General features: G+C 41.3%; 1 protein-coding gene and 1 non-coding gene across 2 annotated transcripts; one reads left to right on the forward strand and one right to left on the reverse strand.

Moving 5' to 3' along the window:
• Positions 1 to 7,274: 7,274 nt before the first annotated feature.
• LOC133551899 (15-hydroxyprostaglandin dehydrogenase [NAD(+)]-like) lies at positions 7,275 to 21,659 on the forward strand. The gene is made up of 5 exons (XM_061899086.1): positions 7,275 to 7,427; positions 7,520 to 7,616; positions 17,573 to 17,649; positions 17,726 to 17,883; positions 21,421 to 21,659. Exons 1-5 carry the CDS (start codon positions 7,356 to 7,358, stop codon positions 21,530 to 21,532), a joined length of 516 nt encoding a protein of 171 aa, XP_061755070.1. The 5' UTR covers positions 7,275 to 7,355; the 3' UTR covers positions 21,533 to 21,659.
• Positions 21,660 to 24,730: 3,071 nt separating this feature from the next.
• trnav-aac (transfer RNA valine (anticodon AAC)) lies at positions 24,731 to 24,803 on the reverse strand. The gene has a single exon. It is a non-coding gene; the product is annotated as a tRNA-Val (tRNA).
• Positions 24,804 to 24,961: the final 158 nt, after the last annotated feature.

Genomic DNA, 24,961 nt, shown 5'->3' on the forward strand with positions numbered 1-24,961 from the left:
TGCACACTGAAGTACCATGTGACCACTTCTACTAAAGTTGACTCCTACTAAATGTAGTCCACACATGCTGCACACTGACTACTCTAAAGTTGACTCCTACTAAATGTAGTCCACACATGCTGCACACTGACTACTCTAAAGTTGACTCCTACTAAATGTAGTCCACACATGCTGCACACTGACTACTCTAAAGTTGACTACTAAATGTAGTCCACACATGCTGCACACTGACTACTCTAAAGTTGACTCCTACTAAATGTAGTCCACACATGCTGCACACTGACTACTCTAAAGTTGACTCCTACTAAATGTAGTCCACACATGCTGCACACTGACTACTCTAAAGTTGACTCCTACTAAATGTAGTCCACACATGCTGCACACTGACTACTCTAAAGTTGACTCCTACTAAATGTAGTCCACACATGCTGCACACTGACTACTCTAAAGTTGACTCCTACTAAATGTAGTCCACACATGCTGCACACTGACTACTCTAAAGTTGACTCCTACTAAATGTAGTCCAAACATGCTGCACACTGACTACTCTAAAGTTGAATCCTACTAAATGTAGTCCACACATGCTGCACACTGACTACTCTAAAGTTGACTCCTACTAAATGTAGTCCACACATGCTGCACACTGACTACTCTAAAGTTGACTCCTACTAAATGTAGTCCACACATGCTGCACACTGACTACTCTAAAGGTGACTCCTACTAAATGTAGTCCACACATGCTGCACACTGACTACTCTAATGTTGACTCCTACTAAATGTAGTGCACACATGCTGCACACTGACTACTCTAAAGTTGACTCCTACTAAATGTTGTCCACACATGCTGCACACTGACTACTCTAAAGGTGACTCTTACTAAATGTTGTCCACACATGCTGCACACTGACTACTCTAAAGTTGACTCCTACTAAATGTAGTCCACACATGCTGCACACTGACTACTCTAAAGTTGAATCCTACTAAATGTTGTCCACACATGCTGCACACTGACTACTCTAAAGGTGACTCTTACTAAATGTAGTCCACACATGCTGCACACTGACTACTCTAAAGTTGACTCCTACTAAATGTAGTCCACACATGCTGCACACTGACTACTCTAAAGTTGACTCCTACTAAATGTAGTCCACACATGCTGCACACTGACTACTCTAAAGTTGACTCTTACTAAATGTAGTCCACACATGCTGCACACTGACTACTCTAAAGTTGACTCCTACTAAATGTTGTCCACACATGCTGCACACTGACTACTCTAAAGTTGACTCCTACTAAATGTAGTCCACACATGCTGCACACTGACTACTCTAAAGTTGACTCCTACTAAATGTAGTCCACACATGCTGCACACTGACTACTCTAAAGTTGACTCCTACTAAATGTTGTTCACACATGCTGCACACTGACTACTCTAAAGTTGACTCCTACTAAATGTAGTCCACACATGCTGCACACTGACTACTCTAAAGTTGACTCCTACTAAATGTAGTCCACACATGCTGCACACTGACTACTCTAAAGTTGACTCCTACTAAATGTTGTTCACACATGCTGCACACTGACTACTCTAAAGTTGACTCCTACTAAATGTAGTCCACACATGCTGCACACTGACTACTCTAAAGTTGACTCCTACTAAATGTAGTCCACACATGCTGCACACTGACTACTCTAAAGTTGACTCCTACTAAATGTAGTCCACACATGCTGCACACTGACTACTCTAAAGTTGACGCCCACTAAGTGTGGTGATATGTGAGTGCTGCACACTGACTACTCTAAAGTTGACTCCTACTAAATGTAGTCCACACATGCTGCACACTGACTACTCTAAAGTTGACGCCCACTAAGTGTGGTGATATGTGAGTGCTGCACACTGACTACTCTAAAGGTGACTCCTACTAAATGTAGTCCACACATGCTGCACACTGACTACTCTAAAGTTGACTCCTACTAAATGTAGTCCACACATGCTGCACACTGACTACTCTAAAGTTGACTCCTACTAAATGTAGTCCACACATGCTGCACACTGACTACTCTAAAGGTGACTCCTACTAAATGTAGTCCACACATGCTGCACACTGACTACTCTAAAGTTGACTCCTACTAAATGTAGTCCACACATGCTGCACACTGACTACTCTAAAGTTGACTCCTACTAAATGTAGTCCACACATGCTGCACACTGACTACTCTAAAGTTGACTCCTACTAAATGTAGTCCACACATGCTGCACACTGACTACTCTAAAGTTGACTCCTACTAAATGTAGTCCACACATGCTGCACACTGACTACTCTAAAGGTGACGCCCACTAAGTGTGGTCATAATGTGAGTGCTGCACACTGACTACTCTAAAGGTGACGCCCACTAAGTGTGGTGATATGTGAGTGCTGCACACTGACTACTCTAAAGGTGACGCCCACTAAGTGTGGTGACATGTGAGTGCTGCACACTGACTACTCTAAAGGTGACGCCCACTAAGTGTGGTGATATGTGAGTGCTGCACACTGACTACTCTAAAGTTGACGCCCACTAAGTGTGGTGATATGTGAGTGCTGCACACTGACTACTCTAAAGGTGACGCCCACTAAGTGTGGTGATATGTGAGTGCTGCACACTGACTACTCTAAAGGTGACGCCCACTAAGTGTGGTGATATGTGAGTGCTGCACACTGACTACTCTAAAGGTGACGCCCACTAAGTGTGGTGATATGTGAGTGCTGCACACTGACTACTCTAAAGTTGACGCCCACTAAATGTGGTGATATGTGAGTGCTGCACACTGACTACTCTAAAGGTGACGCCCACTAAGTGTGGTGATATGTGAGTGCTGCACACTGACTACTCTAAAGGTGACGCCCACTAAATGTGGTCATAATGTGAGTGCTGCACACTGACTACTCTAAAGGTGACGCCCACTAAATGTGGTCATAATGTGAGTGCTGCACACTGACTACTCTAAAGGTGACGCCCACTAAATGTGGTCATAATGTGAGTGCTGCACACTGACTACTCTAAAGGTGACGCCCACTAAATGTGGTCATAATGTGAGTGCTGCACACTGACTACTCTAAAGGTGACGCCCACTAAGTGTGGTGATATGTGAGTGCTGCACACTGACTACTCTAAAGGTGACGCCCTACTAAGTGTGGTGATATGTGAGTGCTGCACACTGACTACTCTAAAGGTGACGCCCACTAAGTGTGGTGATATGTGAGTGCTGCACACTGACTACTCTAAAGGTGACGCCCACTAAGTGTGGTGACATGTGAGTGCTGCACACTGACTACTCTAAAGGTGACGCCCACTAAGTGTGGTGACATGTGAGTGCTGCACACTGACTACTCTAAAGGTGACGCCCACTAAATGTGGTGATATGTGAGTGCTGCACACTGACTACTCTAAAGGTGACGCCCACTAAATGTGGTGACATGTGAGTGCTGCACACTGACTACTCTAAAGGTGACGCCCACTAAGTGTGGTGATATGTGAGTGCTGCACACTGACTACTCTAAAGGTGACGCCCACTAAGTGTGGTGACATGTGAGTGCTGCACACTGACTACTCTAAAGGTGACTCCCACTAAGTGTGGTGATATGTGAGTGCTGCACACTGACTACTCTAAAGGTGACGCCCACTAAGTGTGGTGACATGTGAGTGCTGCACACTGACTACTCTAAAGGTGACGCCCACTAAGTGTGGTCATAATGTGAGTGCTGCACACTGACTACTCTAAAGGTGACGCCCACTAAGTGTGGTGATATGTGAGTGCTGCACACTGACTACTCTAAAGGTGACGCCCACTAAGTGTGGTGATATGTGAGTGCTGCACACTGACTACTCTAAAGGTGACGCCCACTAAATGTGGTGATATGTGAGTGCTGCACACTGACTACTCTAAAGTTGACGCCCACTAAGTGTGGTGATATGTGAGTGCTGCACACTGACTACTCTAAAGGTGACGCCCACTAAGTGTGGTGATATGTGAGTGCTGCACACTGACTACTCTAAAGTTGACGCCCACTAAGTGTGGTGATATGTGAGTGCTGCACACTGACTACTCTAAAGGTGACGCCCACTAAATGTGGTCATAATGTGAGTGCTGCACACTGACTACTCTAAAGGTGACGCCCACTAAATGTGGTCATAATGTGAGTGCTGCACACTGACTACTCTAAAGGTGACGCCCACTAAATGTGGTCATAATGTGAGTGCTGCACACTGACTACTCTAAAGGTGACTCCCACTAAGTGTGGTGATATGTGAGTGCTGCACACTGACTACTCTAAAGGTGACGCCCACTAAGTGTGGTGACATGTGAGTGCTGCACACTGACTACTCTAAAGGTGACTCCCACTAAGTGTGGTGATATGTGAGTGCTGCACACTGACTACTCTAAAGGTGACTCCCACTAAGTGTGGTGATATGTGAGTACTGCACACTGACTACTCTAAAGGTGACTCCCACTAAGTGTGGTGACATGTGAGTGCTGCACACTGACTACTCTAAAGGTGACGCCCACTAAGTGTGGTGATATGTGAGTGCTGCACACTGACTACTCTAAAGGTGACGCCCACTAAGTTTGGTGATATGTGAGTGCTGCACACTGACTACTCTAAAGGTGACGCCCACTAAGTGTGGTGATATGTGAGTGGTGCACACTGACTACTCTAAAGGTGACGCCCACTAAGTGTGGTGATATGTGAGTGCTGCACACTGACTACTCTAAAGGTGACGCCCACTAAGTGTGGTGATATGTGAGTGCTGCACACTGACTACTCTAAAGGTGACGCCCACTAAGTGTGGTGATATGTGAGTGCTGCACACTGACTACTCTAAAGGTGACGCCCACTAAGTGTGGTGATATGTGAGTGCTGCACACTGACTACTCTAAAGGTGACGCCCACTAAGTGTGGTGATATGTGAGTGCTGCACACTGACTACTCTAAAGGTGACGCCCACTAAGTGTGGTGACATGTGAGTGCTGCACACTGACTACTCTAAAGGTGACGCCCACTAAGTGTGGTCATAATGTGAGTGCTGCACACTGACTACTCTAAAGGTGACGCCCACTAAGTGTGGTGACATGTGAGTGCTGCACACTGACTACTCTAAAGGTGACGCCCACTAAGTGTGGTCATAATGTGAGTGCTGCACACTGACTACTCTAAAGGTGACGCCCACTAAGTGTGGTGATATGTGAGTGCTGCACACTGACTACTCTAAAGGTGACGCCCACTAAGTGTGGTGACATGTGAGTGCTGCACACTGACTACTCTAAAGGTGACGCCCACTAAGTGTGGTGACATGTGAGTGCTGCACACTGACTACTCTAAAGGTGACGCCCACTAAGTGTGGTGACATGTGAGTGCTGCACACTGACTACTCTAAAGGTGACTCCCACTAAGTGTGGTGATATGTGAGTGCTGCACACTGACTACTCTAAAGGTGACGCCCACTAAGTGTGGTGACATGTGAGTGCTGCACACTGACTACTCTAAAGGTGACGCCCACTAAGTGTGGTGATATGTGAGTGCTGCACACTGACTACTCTAAAGGTGACGCCCACTAAGTGTGGTCATAATGTGAGTGCTGCACACTGACTACTCTAAAGGTGACGCCCACTAAATGTGGTCATAATGTGAGTGCTGCACACTGACTACTCTAAAGTTGACTCCTACTAAATGTAGTCCACACATGCTGCACACTGACTACTCTAAAGGTGACTCCCACTAAGTGTGGTGATATGTGAGTGCTGCACACTGACTACTCTAAAGGTGACGCCCACTAAGTGTGGTGATATGTGAGTGCTGCACACTGACTACTCTAAAGGTGACGCCCACTAAGTGTGGTGACATGTGAGTGCTGCACACTGACTACTCTAAAGGTGACGCCCACTAAGTGTGGTCATAATGTGAGTGCTGCACACTGACTACTCTAAAGGTGACGCCCACTAAGTGTGGTGATATGTGAGTGCTGCACACTGACTACTCTAAAGGTGACGCCCACTAAGTGTGGTGATATGTGAGTGCTGCACACTGACTACTCTAAAGGTGACGCCCACTAAGTGTGGTCATAATGTGAGTGCTGCACACTGACTACTCTAAAGGTGACGCCCACTAAGTGTGGTCATAATGTGAGTGCTGCACACTGACTACTCTAAAGGTGACGCCCACTAAGTGTGGTGATATGTGAGTGCTGCACACTGACTACTCTAAAGGTGACGCCCACTAAGTGTGGTCATAATGTGAGTGCTGTACACTGACTACTCTAAAGGTGACGCCCACTAAGTGTGGTGATATGTGAGTGCTGCACACTGACTACTCTAAAGGTGACGCCCACTAAGTGTGGTCATAATGTGAGTGCTGTACACTGACTACTCTAAAGGTGATGCCCACTAAGTGTGGTGATATGTGAGTGCTGCACACTGACTACTCTAAAGGTGACGCCCACTAAATGTGGTGACATGTGAGTGCTGCACACTGACTACTCTAAAGGTGACGCCCACTAAATGTGGTCATAATGTGAGTGCTGCACACTGACTACTCTAAAGGTGACGCCCACTAAATGTGGTCATAATGTGAGTGCTGCACACTGACTACTCTAAAGGTGACGCCCACTAAGTGTGGTCATAATGTGAGTGCTGCACACTGACTACTCTAAAGGTGACTCCTACTAAGTGTGGTGATATGTGAGTGCTGCACACTGACTACTCTAAAGGTGACTCCTACTAAGTGTGGTGATATGTGAGTGCTGCACACTGACTACTCTAAAGGTGACGCCCACTAAGTGTGGTGATATGTGAGTGCTGCACACTGACTACTCTAAAGGTGACTCCCACTAAGTGTGGTCATAATGTGAGTGCTGCACACTGACTACTCTAAAGGTGACGCCCACTAAGTGTGGTGATATGTGAGTGCTGCACACTGACTACTCTAAAGGTGACTCCTACTAAGTGTGGTGATATGTGAGTGCTGCACACTGACTACTCTAAAGGTGACGCCCACTAAGTGTGGTCATAATGTGAGTGCTGCACACTGACTACTCTAAAGGTGACGCCCACTAAGTGTGGTGATATGTGAGTGCTGCACACTGACTACTCTAAAGGTGACGCCCACTAAGTGTGGTCATAATGTGAGTGCTGCACACTGACTACTCTAAAGGTGACGCCCACTAAGTGTGGTGATATGTGAGTGCTGCACACTGACTACTCTAAAGGTGACGCCCACTAAATGTGGTCATAATGTGAGTGCTGCACACTGACTACTCTAAAGGTGACATGTGTGCTGCCAGCTGCCCTGGAGACGACCGTGAAGACGTTTGGCAAGATGGACGTCCTCTGCAACAACGCAGGTGTTCTGAACGAGGACGACTTTGAGAAGACTGTGGCCATCAACTTTGTAAGATTCCTTCTGACGAGTTGACTTCATCTTCATCTTTATCTTCATCTTCATCTTCTTGGAATGCAACAAGTCCTGCTCCCACCCTGCAGGTGGCGGTGATCAGAGGAACTTACCTGGCACTGCAGCACATGAACAAGATGACTGGAGGACAGGGAGGCGTCATTGTCAACATTTCATCCATGGCAGGTCAACTACTTCTTCTTATTATTATTATTATCATATCAAGCATTCATTATTATTATTTTTTCTTCTACATCAACTATTCATATTATTCTAATTACTATATATACTATTCATTATTATTATTACCATACATACTATACATATTAATATTATTACTATATCAACCATTCAATATTATTATTGTTTTTACTATATCAACTATTACTATTATTATAATTACTATATATACAATTCATTATTACTATCATTACTTTATATACTATTCATATTAATATTATTACTATATCAACTATTCATATTATTATTATTACTATATATACTATTCATATTATTATTATTATTATTATTATTATTACTATATCGACCATTCATTATTAAAATTATTATTGCCATATATACTATTCATTATTATTATTATTACTATATATACTATTCATGTTGTTATTATGACTATATCAACCATTCACTTTTATTACTATTATTATTTTTACTATATCAACTATTCGTCATATTATAAATACTATATATACTATTCATTTTTATTATTACTACTATATTTACTATTCATATTATTAATACTATATATACTATTTATATTATTATTATTATTATATCAACCATTCATTATTATTATTATTATTATTATTATTTTTACTATATCAACTATTCATCATATTATAAATACTATATTTATTATTCATTTTTATTATTAATACTATATTTACTATTCATATTATTATTACTATACATACTATTCATATTATTATAATAATTACTATATCAACTATTTATTATTATTATTATTATTTCTATATATACTATTCATATTATTATTATTATTACTATATCAACCATTCATTATTAATATTACTATTACTATATATACTATTCATATTGTTATTATTACTATATCAACCATTCATTATTATTATTATTATTTTACTATATCAACTATTCATCATATTATAAATACTATATATACTATTATTTTTTATTATTACTACTATATTTATTATTCATATTATTATTACTATACACACTATTCATATTATTATGATTATTACTATATCAACTATTTATTATTATTTCTATATATACTATTCATATTATTATTATTATTATTACTATATCAACTATTCATCATTATTATTTCTATATACACTATTCATATTATTATGATTATTACTATATCAACTATTTATTATTATTTCTATACATACTATTCATATTATTATAATTATTACTATATCAACTATTTATTATTATTTCTATATATACTATTCATATTGTTATTATTACCATATCGACCATTCATTATTATTATTATTATTATTATTATTTTTACCATATCAACTATTCATCATATTATAAATACTATATATACTATTCATTTTTATTATTCCTACTATATTTACTATTCATATTATGAATACTATATATACTATTCATTTTTATTATTACTACTATATTTATTATTCATATTATGAATACTATATATACTGTGACGTCTAGGTGGCATCGTGGCGTGTGTTTGCGTTCTCGTGGTGCCGCGGAGATGGAACACAGCGGTAATTTAGGAATGAGGATTTATTCCTAACTACAAAAACAAACTAATAACAATAATACTGGCACATAGGCACTAAGGACGAAACCAACAGAACTAGCGTGGAAGCTAGAATGAACAGAAAGCGCTAGTATGTAAACTAGGGACAAGTAAACAAACAAAATAGCATGGAAGCTAATAGGGTGAAAAAAGATAGTTACCACAATGCGGGAAGATCGATGTCACTTGTTGCATGTAGCAAACTATAGTCCGAGACCGTAAACAAGGGCGGTCTTAAATAAGGAGATAAATAATCAAGTCAGGTGCGTGACGACAAACCAGAATCACGTGACACTGAATGAGTTACCCTGACAACAGAAAACCAAACAGGAAGTGCCACTGGGAACCAAAGAAGTCGAATGCAACACAGGATGATAATAAAACAGAAACCAAACCAGAATATGTCATGGTCCAAGATGTGGACCATGACATATATTATTCATTTTATTATTATTATTATTACTATATCAACCATTCATTATTATTATTATTATTGCTATATATACTATTCATTATTATTGTTATTACTATATATACTATTCATATTATCATTATTATTACTATATCAACCATTCATTAGTATTATTATTTTTACTATATCAACTATTCATCATATTATGAATACTATATATACTATTCATTTTTATTATTACTACTATATTTACTATTCATTTTATTATTACTACACATACTATTCATATTATTATTATTATTACTATATCAGCCATTCATTATTATTATTATTACTATATATACTATTCATCATTATTGTTACTACTATATATATATACTATTCATATTATTATTGTTATTACTATATCAACCATTCATTATCATTATTATTTTTACTATACCAACTATTCACATTTTTGTAGTTACCATCCATCCCATCCATTTCCTACCGCTTATTCCCTTTTGGGGTCGCGGGGGGCGCTGGCGCCTGTCTCAGCTACAATCGGGCGAAAGGCGGGGTACACCCTGGACAAGTCGCCACCTCATCGCAGGGCCATTTTTGTAGTTACTATATATACTATTCATATTATTATTATTACTATATCAACTATTCATTATTGTTATTATTACTGTATCAACTATTTATTATTATTATTATTACTATATTTATATATATACTATTCATATTAGTATTATTATTACTGTATCAACTATTCATATTGTTTTTATTATTACTATATCAACTATTCATTATTGTTATTATTACTTTATATACTAGAATAGAATAGAATAGAATAGAATAAAAAGTACTTTATTGATCGTTGGGGGAAATTCAGCACCACAGTTTGCTCACAATAGATGATAATAATAATGAATAATATATCATATATATTATGAATATAATACATGACTAATATAAACATATTCTACATTTAAGTGCAGTCAAGGAACATATGCATGATACAGTCTGATGGCTGTCGGTATGAAGGACCTCCTGTGTCGTTCCGTGTTACATTTAGGGAGTCTGAGCCTTCCACTGAACGTGCTCATTCTCCCCGCAAGGTCCGAGTGTAGTGGGTGGGAGGTGTTGTCCATAATGGCTAAGAGTTTTTCTAGACTCCTCCTCTCTGACACCACCGCCAGAGAGTCCAGCTCCACTCCCACCACGTTACTGGCCTTCTCTACCAACTTGTCCAGTCTGTTTGTGTCCCTCACTCTCAGCCCGCTGCCCCAGCAAGCCCCGGCGTTCAAGAAGGCGCCCGCCACCACGGTCTCGTAGAACATCTTCAACATCTTTGTACAGACGTTGAAGGATCCTAGCCTGCTGAGGAAGTAGAGGCGGCTCTGTCTCTTCTTGTAGAGGACCTCAGCGTGTTTTGACCCATTCAGCTTGTTGTCCATGTGTACTTCGAGGTATTTATAATCCTCAACCATGTCCACATCCACCCCCCTGATGGAAACAGGGGTCGCCGGAGTACTCTTCCTCCTTCCCAGGTCCACAACCAGCTCCTTGGTCTTCGTCACATTGAGCTGGAGGTGGTTCTTTCCACACCATGTGACAAAGTCCTCCACCAGTGTCCTGTATTCCTCATCATCACCATCCTCAATACACCCCACTATCGCAGAGTCCTCAGAAAACTTCTGAAGGTGGCAGGACTCTGACTGATAGTGGAAATCGGTGGTGTAAATGGTGAAGAGGAAGGGGGAAGAGGACTGTACCCTGCGTGGCCCCGGTGTTGCTGACCAGCCTGTCAGACACACAGTCCGGCAGTCGAACGTACTGTGGTCTGTCAGTCAGGTAATCTATAACCCAGGACACCAAGGGGGCATCTTCTCCAACTTCTTACCCAGTAGCCCAGAGAGTCCAGCTCCACTCCCACTCCCACCACGTTACTGACCTTCTCTACCAACTTGTCCAGTCTGTTTGTGTCCCTCACTCTTAGCCCGCTGCCCCAGCAAGCCCCGGCGTTCAAGAAGGCGCCCGCCACCACAGACTCGTAGAACATCTTCAACATCTTTGTACAGACGTTGAAGGATCCTAGCCTCCTGAGGAAGTAGAGGCGGCTCTGTCTCTTCTTGTAGAGGGCCTCAGCGTGTTTTGACCCATTCAGCTTGTTGTCCATGTGTACTACGAGGTATTTATAATCCTCAACCATGTCCACATCCACCCCCCTGATGGAAACAGGGGTCGCCGGAATACTCTTTCTCCTTCCCAGGTCCACAACCAGCTCCTTGGTCTTCGTCACATTGAGCTGGAGGTGGTTCTTTCCACACCATGTGACAAAGTCCTCCACCAGTGTCCTGTATTCCTCATCATCACCATCCTCAATACACCCCACTATCGCAGAGTCCTCAGAAAACTTCTGAAGGTGGCAGGACTCTGACTGATAGTGGAAATCGGTGGTGTAAATGCTGAAGAGGAAGGGGGAAGAGGACTGTACCCTGCGGGGCCCCGGTGTTGCTGACCAGCCTGTCAGACACACAGTCCAGCAGTCGAACGTACTGTGGTCTGTCAGTCAGGTAATCTATAACCCAAGACACCAAGGGGGCATCTTCTCCAACTTCTTACCCAGTAGCCCAGAGAGTCCAGCTCCACTCCCACTCCCACCACGTTACTGGCCTTCTCTACCAACTTGTCCAGTCTGTTTGTGTCCCTCACTCTTAGCCCGCTGCCCCGGTGTTCAAGAATGCGTAGAACATCTTCAACATCTTTGTACAGACGTTGAAGGATCCTAGCCTCCTGAGGAAGTAGAGGCGGCTCTGTCTCTTCTTGTAGAGGACCTCAGCGTGTTTTGACCCATTCAGCTTGTTGTCCATGTGTACTTCGAGGTATTTATAATCCTCAACCATGTCCACATCGACCCCCCTGATGGAAACAGGGGTCGCCGGAGTACTCTTCCTCCTTCCCAGGTCCACAACCAGCTCCTTGGTCTTCGTCACATTGAGCTGGAGGTGGTTCTTTCCACACCATGTGACAAAGTCCTCCACCAGTGTCCTGTGTTCCTCATCATCACCATCCTCAATACACCCCACTATCGCAGAGTCCTCAGAAAACTTCTGAAGGTGGCAGGACTCTGACTGATAGTGGAAATCGGTGGTGTAAATGGTGAAGAGGAAGGGGGAAGAGGACTGTACCCTGCGGGGCCCCGGTGTTGCTGACCAGCCTGTCAGACACACAGTCCTGCAGTCGAACGTACTGTGGTCTGTCAGTCAGGTAATCTATAACCCAGGACACCAAGGGGGCATCTTCTCCAACTTCTTACCCAGTAGCCCAGGCTGTATGGTATTGAAAGCACTGGAGAAGTCAAAAAACATGACCCTCACAAAGCTCGCAGGTTTGTCCAGGTGGGTGTTGGCTCGGTTCAGCAGGTAGGTGACTGCGTCCTCCACTCCCAGTTGGGGCTGGTAGGCGAATTGGAGTTGGTCCAGGTGGGTCTTGGCGAATTTGAGTTGTTCCAGGACCAGAGGTTGGTCCTGGAACAACTCCGCCCTACAGTCAAGACCCATGGTCTCCATGATATGGGAGGTTAGCGCCACCGGCCTGTCGTCCTTTGACGTGCTGGGTCGCTTGCACTTGGGGATCGGGGACCACGCATGAGGTTTTCCACAGAGTGGGGACTTTCTGCAGCCTAAGGCTCATGTTGGAGATGTGCTGGAGCACACCACACAGCTGTGGGGGCGCAGGCTTTGGGCACCCTGGGGCTCACACCGTCAGGACCTTGCCTGTGTGTAACTTATTTAGCCGTGCCTTCATCTGTTCTGCAGACGGACACACTGGGGGGGGGTCTCAGGTGGTTGGGGGATGACGGGATCATCCTCTTGAGGGTGAGGTGTTAGGTGGGGGGAAGATAGTCATTGGAGTCGGGGGTCTGTGAGGCGGGGGGGAGGGTTCGCTGAAGTTGCCAGGGGCCCGGCTGGCATGTTTTTGGGGGTGGGGGGCAGGAGCTTGTCGGAGCCACTGTGTCAAACCTGTTAAAGGGGAACATTATCACCAGACCTATGTAAGCGTCATATACCTTGATGTACCGATTTCCGAACTCTAAAAGGGTGAATTTGCCGATTTAAACACCTTTCAATTGTTCGCTGTCGTACCGATGACCTTTCACCCGTGACGTCACGACGGGAATCAATCCACCATTTTCTCAAACACATTACACACACCAAGTCAAATCAGCTCTGTTATTTTCCGTTTTTTCGACTGTTTTCCGCACCTTGGAGACATCATGCCTCGTCGGGGTGTTGTCGGAGGTTGTAACAACACGATCATGGACGGATTCAAGTTGTCTTACGTGGAGTGTGCATCGATTAGCACGGCATGCTAATCGATGCTAACACGGCAGAAATGGCAAGAATGTGTGGATATCCTGCGACACTCAAAGCAGATGCATTCCCAACGATAAAGTCAACGAAATCACAAAGGTAAGTTTTGTTGATGTTATTGACTTATGTGCTAATCAGACATATTTGGTCGCGGCATGACTGCCAGCTAATCGATGCCAACATGCTATCTAGGCTAGCTGTATGTACATTTTTGCTATATTTGCATCCATCCTTTCCCCCCACCCACATTTAATGCCAAACAAACACTTACCAATCGACGGATTTAAGTTGCTCCAGTGGTCAAAAGATGCAATCGTTGGTTAGAAGGCGATCGCCGAATAGCCTCAATAGCTATTCGCTCAATAGCTTCAGTTTCTTCTTCAATTTCGTTTTTGCTATCTGCCTTCACACTCCAACTAATCAGACATATTTGGTCACTGCATGACTGCCAGCTAATCGATGCTAACATGTTATCTAAGCTAGCTGTATGTGCATTTGTAGCTATATTTGCATCCAGCCTTTCCCTCCACCCACATTTAATGCCAAACAAACACTTACCAATCGACATATTTAAGTTGCTCCAGTGGTCAAAAGATGCAATCGTTGGTTAGAAGGCGGTCGCCGAATAGCTTCAATAGCTATTCGCTCAATAGCTTCAGTTTCTTCTTCAATTTCGTTTTTGCTATCTGCCTCCACACCCCAACCATCCGTTTCAATACATGCGTAATCTGTCGAATCGCTTAAACCGCTGAAATCCGAGTCTGAATCCGAGCTAATGTCGCTATATCTTTCTGTTCTATCCGCCATGTTTGTTTGTATTGGCATCACTATGTGACGTCACAGGAAAATGGACGGGTGGATTTACAGATAGCGAAAATCAGGCACTTTAAAGCCTTTTTTCGGGATATTCCAAGATGGGTAAAATTTTGAAAAAAATTTCAAAAAATAAAACAAGCTACTGGGAACTGATTTTTATTGGTTTTAACCCTTCTGAAATTGTGATATTGTTCCCCTTTAAAGAACTGGTTTAGCTCATTGGCCCTCTCTTTGTCTCTGTCCACCCCCCGACCCCCCCGGCGGTCTGAGGTCTGCATACCTCTCCAGACCGCCTCCATGTTCTTGTCCTTCAGCTTCCCTTCCAGCTTCCTCCTGCAGTTCTCTTTGGCCTCCTTTAGTTTGGTTTTCAGCAGCACCTGAACTCTTTCCACCTCCTCCCTTGGTGCCATCTGAGACGTATGCAAGCTGTTCCCCTGTTAGCATGCTAATGTTAGCATGCTGACATTTGAGCGCTTTTGTAGTTTTTAGCCAAATAAACATGAATTTTGATCATTGTCACCATCTAAGAAGTATGCTAGCTTTTCCCCTGCTAATTTTAGTTTAGCATGTTAGCATGCTAACATTCTATGCTAGCATCTGAGCTCATTTTATACTTTTTAACTAAACAAACATGGATTTTGTTAATTGTCACCATCTTAGAAGTATGCTAGCTGTTCCCCTGCTAACGTTAGTCCAGTATGTTAGCATGCTAACAAGCTATGCTAGCATCTGAGCTCATTCTGTAATTTTTAACTAAATAAACATGGCTTTTGGTGATTTTCACTATCTTAGGAAGTATGCGAGCTGTTCCCCTGCTAATGTTAGTCTAGCATGTTAGCATGCTAACATTCTATGTTAGCATCTGAGCTCATTTTATACTTTTTAACTAAACAAACATGGATTTTGTTAATTGTCACCATCTTAGAAGTACGCTAGCTGTTCCCCTGCTAACGTTAGTCCAGTATGTTAGCATGCTAACAAGCTATGCTAGCATCTGAGCTCCTTCTGTAATTTAAAACTAAATAAACATGGCTTTTGGTGATTTTCACTATCTTAGGAAGTATGCGAGCTTTTCCCCTGCTAATGTTAGTCTAGCATGTTAGCATGCTAACATTCTATGTTAGCATCTGAGCTCATTTTATACTTTTTAACTAAACAAACATGGATTTTGTTAATTGTCACCATCTTAGAAGTATGCTAGCTGTTCCCCTGCTAACGTTAGTCCAGTATGTTAGCATGCTAACAAGCTATGCTAGCATCTGAGCTCATTCTGTAATTTTTAACTAAATAAACATGGCTTTTGGTGAATTTCACTATCTTAGGAAGTATGCTAGCTGTTCCCCTGCTAATGTTAGTCTAGCATGTTAGCATGCTAACATTCTATGTTAGCATCTGAGCTCATTTTATACTTTTTAACTAAATAAACATGGATTTTGGTGATTGTCACCATCTAAGAAGTATGCTAGCTGTTCCCCTGCTAAAGTTAGTTTAGCATGTTAGCTTGCTAACATTCTATGCTAGCATCTGAGCTCATTTTATACGTTGTCACTAAATAAACATGGATTTTGGTAATTATCAGCTTCTAAGAAGTATGCTAGCTGTTCCCCTGCTAACATGATATATTTGTATATATGCTAGCATTTGAATTCTTACAAACTTTTTAGCACAATTAAGAATGGATTTTAGTGATTGTCACCTTCCAAGAATTATGCTAGCTATTCCCCGGCTAACCTTAGTCTTGCATGCTAACATTCTATGCTAACATCTGAGCTAATTTTATACTTTTTAACTAAATAAACATGGATTTTGGTGATTGTCACCATCTTAGAAGTATGCTAGCTGTTCCCCTGCCAATGTTAGTCTAGCATGTTAGCATGCTAACACTCAATGCTAACTTTTGGGCGAATTTTGTACTTTTTAACTAAATAAACATGGATTTTGATAATTGTCACCTTCTAAGAAGTATGCTAGCTGTTCCCCTGCTAACATGATATATTTGTATATATGCTATCATTTGAGTTCTTACAAACTTTTTAGCACAATTAAGCATGGATTTTATGATAGCTATTCCCTGGCTAACCTAGGTCTAGCATGTTGGCATGCTAACATTCTATGCTAGCATCTGAGCTCATTTTATACGTTTTAACTAAATAAACTTGGATTGTGGTAATTGTCACCATCTTAGAAGTTTGCTAGCTGTTCCCGTACTAATGTTAGTATAAAATTTTAGCATGCTAACAGATAGCATCTGAGCTCATTTTGTACGTTTTAACTAAATAAACATGGATTGTGGTAATTGTCACCATCTTAGAAGTTTGCTAGCTGTTCCCGTGCTAATGTTAGCATAAAATTTTAGCATGCTAACAGTTAGCATCTGAGCTCATTTTATACGTTTTAACTAAATAAACATGGATTGTGGTAATTGTCACCATCTTAGAAGTTTGCTAGCTGTTCCCGTGCTAATGTTAGTATAACATTTTAGCATGCTAACAGTTAGCATTTGAGCTCATTTTATACGTTTTAAATAAATAAACATGGATTGTGGTAATTGTCAACGTCTTAGAAGTTTGCTAGCTGTTCCCGTGCTACTGTTAGCATAAAATTTTAGCATGCTAACAGATAGCATCTGAGCTCATTTTATACGTTTTAACTAAATAAACATGGATTTTGGTACTTGTCACCATCTTAGAAGTATTCTAGCTGCTCTTTGCTGCCCTCTAAAGGACAGAAGAGGAAGAGTTGTTGAAAGTTCTGTCTCGCCCTGCAGCGTTCAAACCTCTGCCAGGCCTGCCCGTCTACAGCGCCACCAAGAGCGGCGTCAACGTCTTCACACGAGCCATGGCGGTGAGCGCCAAACGTCCCCCCCACGCCTGGGCCGAGTGGAAGTGTAACCATGGTGATAAAACTGCTGTGTTGCCAGGATATCTCCGACAGGTTGGGCTACGGCGTGCGCGTCAACGCCCTTTGCCCCGCCTTGGTCCAGACCGACATCTTCACCGGGCTGCAAGCCAAGATGGGTCCGTTCTGCCAACTGGAGGGACCCACGCGGGAAGTGGTGGACAAGCTCGGCGTGCTAAGGCGAGTGTTTGACCAACCCGGGAAGTAAAAGTAGCAAACAGTTCTCACAATTCCATGAAAGTGCTTTTCAACTATTTAAAAGGGAAATAGAAAAGAAAACATACACTTTCTTGTATTTCGCCCTTTCTAGATATATAAAGATTTGTATTTTCAACATTAATAATATATACATACTATACAAATATAAAAAAGGTAAGCTTTTAGGTCATTATTTTTTTTTGTTTGCAATTGGTTATTAATCTCCATTATTTACTTCAAGTTATTTATTATGCACATTAAATCAACCAAAAATCCTGACTTTGGAGCAATGTTCACGGACTACAGTATTTGGCTTTCTTTTAACACACACACACACACACACACACACACACACACACACACACACACACACACACACACACACACACACACACACATTCTTGTATTTCTTACTTTCTTGAGACCTGAGAAAAATGCCTACCTGTTTAGCACCACCCTTTCTAGATATATAAAAATTTGCATTTTCAACATTAATAATATATACATACTATGCAAATATAAAAAAGGTAAGCTTTTAGGTAATTATTTAGTTTTGTTTGCAATTGGTTTTTAATCTTCATTTTTTACTTCAAGATATTATGCACATTAAATCAACAAATAATCCTGACTTTGGAGCAATGTTCACAGACTTTAGTATTTGGCTCTATTAGATGCAATGGTTTACCGTATTGGGAGCACACACACACACACACACACACACACACACACACACACACACACACACACACACACACACACACACACACACACACACACACACACACACACACACACACACACACACACACACACACATACACACACACACACACATTTGTGTATTTTTTTACCTTCTTGAGACCTCCAAAAAATGCCTACACCTTTAGGACCACCCTTTTTAAATATATAAAGGTTTGTATTTTCAACATTAATAATATATACATACTAAGCACATATAAAAAGGTAAGCTTTTAGGTACTTTTTTTGTTTTGTTTGCAATTGGTTTTTAATCTTCATTATTTACTTCAAGTTATTATGCACATTAAATCAACAAATAATCCTGACTTTGGAGCAATGTTCACAGACTTTAGTATTTGGCTCTCTTTTAGTTTTGTTTTTTAGTCTTCATTATTCAAGTTATTATGCACATTAAATGAAAGAAAAAATCCTGACTTTGGAACAATGTTCACAGACTCTAATATTTGGCTCTCTATTAAATGCTATGGTTTACCGTATTGGGACCATGATTTCGGTTACACACAAACACACACGCACACACACACACACACACACACACACACACACACACACACACACACACACACACACACACACACATTCTTGTATTTCTTACCTTCTTGAGACCTCCAAAAAAATGCCTACCTCTTTAGAACCACCCTTTCTAGATATAAAAAGTATTGTATTTACAACATTAATAATATATACATACTATACAAATATAAAAAAGGTAAGCTTTTAGGTAATTATTTTTTTTGTTTGGAATTGGTTATTAATCTTCATTATTTACTTCAAGTTATTATGCACATTAAATCAACCTAAAATCCTGACTTTGGAGCAATGTTCACGGACTACAGTATTTGGCTTTCTTTTAAGACACACACACACACACACACACACACACGCACACACACACACACACACACACACACTCACACACACACACACACACACACACACACACACACACACACACACACACATTTCTTACCTTCTTGAGACCTCCAAAAAATGCCTACCTCTTTAGGACCACCCTTTTTAGATATATAAAGATTTGTATTTACAACATTAATAATATATACATAATATGTAAATATAAAAAAGGTAAGCTTTTAGGTAATTATTTGTTTTGTTTGCAATTGGTTTTTAATCTTCATTATTTACTTCAAGTTATTATGCACATTAAATCAACAAATGATTCTGACTTTGGAGCAATGTTCACGGACTCTAGTATTTGGCTCTCTTTTAGTTTTGGTTTTTAGTGTTCATTATTCAAGTTATTATGCACATTAAATGAACAAAAAAATCCTGACTTTGGAGCAATGTTCACGGACTCTAGTATTTGGCTCTCTTTTAGTTTTGGTTTTTAATCTTCATTATTCAGGATATTATGCACATTAAATCAACAAAACATCCTGACTTTGGAGCAATGTTCACGGACTCTAGTATTTGTCTCTCTATTAGATGCAATGGTTTACCGTATTGGGACCATGATTTCGGTTACACACGCACGCACGCACACACACACACGCACACACACATTCTTGTATTTGTTACCTTCTTGAGACCTCTGAAAAATGCCTACCTCTTTAGGACCACCCTTTCTAGATGTATAAATATTTGTATTTACAACATTAATAATATATACATACTATGCAAATATAAAAAAAGGAAGATTTTAGTAAAAATTTTTTTTGCACTGCCATGAGGTGGCGACTGGTCCAGGTTGTACCCCGCCTTCCACCCGAATAAAGCTGATATAGGCTCCAGCAACCCCCCCACGAACCCTAATGGGACAAGCGGTAGAAAATGGACGGATGGATGGATGGTTTTGTTTGCAATTGTTTTTTTAATCTTCATTATTTACTTCAAGTTATTATGCACATTGAATCAACAAAAAATTCTGACTTTGGAGCAATGTTCACTAACTCTAGTATTAAGCTCTCTATTAGATGCAATGGTTTACCGTATCGAGACCATGATTTTGGTTACACACACTTACACACACACACACACACACACACATATTCTTGTATTTCTTACCTTATCAATCGATCCGTTGTGGTAAAGAAGGAGCTGAGCCGGAAGGAAAAGCTCTCAATTTACCGTTCAATCTACATTCCCATCCTCACCTATGGTCATGAGCTTTGGGTTATGACCGAAAGGACAAGACCACGGGTACAAGCGGCCGAAATGTGTTTCCTCCGCCGTGTGGCTTGGCTCTCCCTTAGAGATAGGGTGAGAAGCTCTGCGATCCGGGAGGAACTCAAAGTAAAGCCGCTGCTCCTCCACATGGAGAGGAGCCAGATGAGGTGGTTCAGGCATCTGGTCACGTCCAACTGGCAGGAGGCCATGGGGAAGACCCAGGACACGTTGGGAAGACTATGTCTCCCGGCTGGCCTGGGAACGCCTCGGGATTCCCTGGGAAGAGCTGGACGTAGTGGCTGGGGAGAGTAGAGTCTGGGCTTCCCTGCTTAGGCTGCTGCCCCCGCGATCCGACCTCGGATAAGCGGAAGAAGATGGACGTAGTTTGACATGTACTTCGGTATCAGGGAGGTGTATCGAATTTTATAGACTAGGCTCAGTGCAAGTTGTTTTACTCTTTCCTCCACCCTGAGCCAGCCCACTTTGGAGAAGTGGCTAGGAGTGAGGTGTGATCTGGGTACCTAGTATAGTACCGCGATACTATACTAGTACCGGTACACCGTACAACCCTAGCTCACACAAAAAAGTCAGCCCCTTTTTTGCCGTGATTGACGTTCCTGTCCTGTCCCCTTGCAGCGTCTCCCAGGTGGCCGAGAGCTTTCTCCAGCTGGTGACAAACGAGTCCAAGAACGGGGAAGTCGACCTTCTGGCCGCCAACGGAATGACGAGCGACCAGAAGCCAAAATGATATGACAGAGTGGACCCAATTCAGGATTTTTGATTGATTGATTGATTGATTGAAACTTTTATTAGTAGATTGCACAGTACAGTACATATTCCGTACAATTGACCAATAAATGGTAACACCCGGATAAGTTTTTCAACTTGTTTAAGTCGGGGTCCACGTTAATCAATTCATGGTACAAATATATACTATCAGCATAATACAGTCATCACACAAGTTAATCATCGGAACCAATTAAGTTCAGAAATCGAGAAGAGTAAAGCAAATTTCTCCATTAGAACAATGCAATTATCCGGAATGGCTTTTAGCCTCCACAAAAAGTCCACATTTTAGTGAAGGTGAGTACACTTTGAACACAATATCAAGTGCTATACAGTACTTTATATCTAACAACCATAACAAGGGAATGATACATCAATATCTCTTTATTAACAAGCTAAAGCAACAAAAATGACAAGCCGAACTGTGCAACGGTCCTTTTGGTGCCCTCACAAACAATCAGAAATCACCAAAAACTATATTGTTAGAATAATAAAAATAAAAAAAAATAAAATAAAAGGAGACAGGGAAAAGGTGTCCTCTAGCACAGGGGTCGGGAACCTATTTGGCTGAGAGAGCCATGAAAGCCAAATATTTAAAAAATGTATTTCCGTGAGAGCCATTTTATATTTTGGTAATACTTTGATATGGAGAACATATTCACCATTATTTAGTTGCTTATTAACATGCAAATTCGTAACATATTGGCTCTTAGTTAGTCATTTTTAAGTACTTATTAATGCCTTTTTCCGCATGGCCTTATTTCACAAGCAGTAAGCCGTTAACTAAGAGTCTTCCCTTATAACCTCAGAATTATTGCTTATTAGTACCCCTAACCCTTATATGGTCCCCTAGTGTCCAAATAACTCTTAAGTCTTTGTTACTTAGAATATGTTCCCCATACTAAAGTGTTACCAATATTTTTTAACACTGAATACAACTAAATGTGCGCGTCAATCAATTCATGGCACACTTTATGGGACACTAAATGAATGAGTGAACAAAGGGCTCGCAAATAGTGGGGTTTGTAAATTGAGGTTCTTAAAGGGGAACATTATCACAATTTCAGAAGGGTTATAACTAATAAAAATCAGTTCCCAGTGGCTTATTTGATTTTTTTGAAGTTTTGCCAAAATTTTACCCATCCCTAAAAAAAGCTTTAAAGTGCCTGATTTTCGCTATCTGTGAAGCCATCGTCCATTTTCCTGTGACGTCATCCAGTTTTGCCAATACGGATAGCACAGCAAGATATAGCGACATTAACTCGGATTCAGACTCGGATTTCAGCGGCTTAAGCGATTCACCAGATCACGCATGTATTGAAACGGATGGTTGGAGTATGGAGGCAGATAGCGAAAACGAAATTGAAGAAGAAACTGAAGCTATTGAGCGAATAGTTTTTGACGCTATTCGGCCAAGTCTGCCTTAGCATCGCCGGTAAAATGTGCAGACCAACGATGGGACGTTTCGCATCTTGTGACACTGGATCAACTTAAATCCATCGATTGGTAAGTGTTTGTTTGGCATTAAATGTGGGTGGAGGGAAACGCTGGATGCAAATATAGCTACAAATGTACATACAGCTAGCCTAAATAGCATGTTAGCATCGATTAGCTGGCAGTCATGCCGCAACCAAATATATCTGATTAGCACATAAGTCAACAACATCAACAATGGATGGAGGGATAGCAAACATGGATGGAGGGATAGCTCGGATTCAGACTCGAATTTCAGCGGCTTAAGCGATTCAACAGATCACGCATGTATTGAAACGGATGGTTGGAGTATGGAGGCAGATAGCGAAAACGAAATTGAAGAAGAAACTGAAGCTATTGAGCGAATAGTTTTTGACGCTATTCGGCCAAGTCTGCCTTAGCATCGCCGGTAAAATGTGCAGACCAACGATGGGACGTTTCGCATCTTGTGACACTGGATCAACTTAAATCCATCGATTGGTAAGTGTTTGTTTGGCATTAAATGTGGGTGGAGGGAAACGCTGGATGCAAATATAGCTACAAATGTACATACAGCTAGCCTAAATAGCATGTTAGCATCGATTAGCTGGCAGTCATGCCGCAACCAAATATATCTGATTAGCACATAAGTCAACAACATCAACAATGGATGGAGGGATAGCAAACATGGATGGAGGGATAGCTCGGATTCAGACTCGAATTTCAGCGGCTTAAGCGATTCAACAGATTACGCATGTATTGAAACGGATGGTTGGAGTATGGAGGCAGATAGCGAACACGAAATTGAAGAAGAAACTGAAGCTATTGAGCGAATAGCTATTGACGCTATTCGTCCATGTTTGCCTTAGCATCGGCGGTAAAATGTGCAGACCAACGATCGGACGTTTCGCATCTTGTGACACTGGATCAACTTAAATCCATCGATTGGTAAGTGTTTGTTTGGCATTAAATGTGGGTGGCGGGAAACGCTGGATGCAAATATAGCTACAAATGTACATACAGCTAGCCTAAATAGCATGTTAGCATTGATTAGCTGGCAGTCATGCCGCGACCAAATATATCTGATTAGCACATAAGTCAACAACATCAACAATGGATGGAGGGATAGCAAACATGGATGGAGGGATAGCTCGGATTCAGACTCGAATTTCAGCGGCTCAAGCGATTCAACAGATCACGCATGTATTGAAACGGATGGTTGGAGTATGGAGGCAGATAGCGAAAACGAAATTGAAGAAGAAAGGTTCTCATAGTCATCATTGTCACCGACGTCCCACTGGGTGTGAGTTTTCCTTGCCCTTATGTGGGCCTACCGAGGATGTCGTGGTGGTTTGTGCAGCCCTTTGAGACACTAGTGATTTAGGGCTATATAAGTAAACATTGATTGATTGATATCCAACAATTGTGACAATGACTTTTTACTGTAACGGAGTTTTGTTTTTATTTTATTTTTTTATGATTTCTGCTGATGATGTGCTTCTGCATTTTTTTCAACGCAAGAAATGTGCCTTGGCTCAAAAAAGGTTGAAAAAAAACTGCTCTATTGTAATACTACCTTTTAAAACATGTATTTTCCAGGCTTTATTTAATTGTATTTGGGTCATATTAGATGTATTGTTTTAACCCGGATTATTTTAAATTGGACATATGGGCATTCACTTGTTTTAACAGGGGGAGAGAAAAAAATTGTTTCCGCCCGGTCTCGAACCGGGGACCTTTCGCGTGTTAGGCGAACGTGATAACCACTACACTACGGAAACCGATGCATATCACCGCCAAACTCTTAATATTTAACAATTTACGTGTGTACTGGAACGGTTATTGTCCGCATATCTGTTGATAGTGAAGTCTATGATGTCGATAAACGTTTCCCACGGCAAAAAATATGTTGATTCGTGCAATTATATCCAATACCGCG

Source organism: Nerophis ophidion, linkage group LG04, assembly GCF_033978795.1.
Source record: "Nerophis ophidion isolate RoL-2023_Sa linkage group LG04, RoL_Noph_v1.0, whole genome shotgun sequence".
NCBI classification, from domain to species: domain Eukaryota; kingdom Metazoa; phylum Chordata; class Actinopteri; order Syngnathiformes; family Syngnathidae; genus Nerophis; species Nerophis ophidion.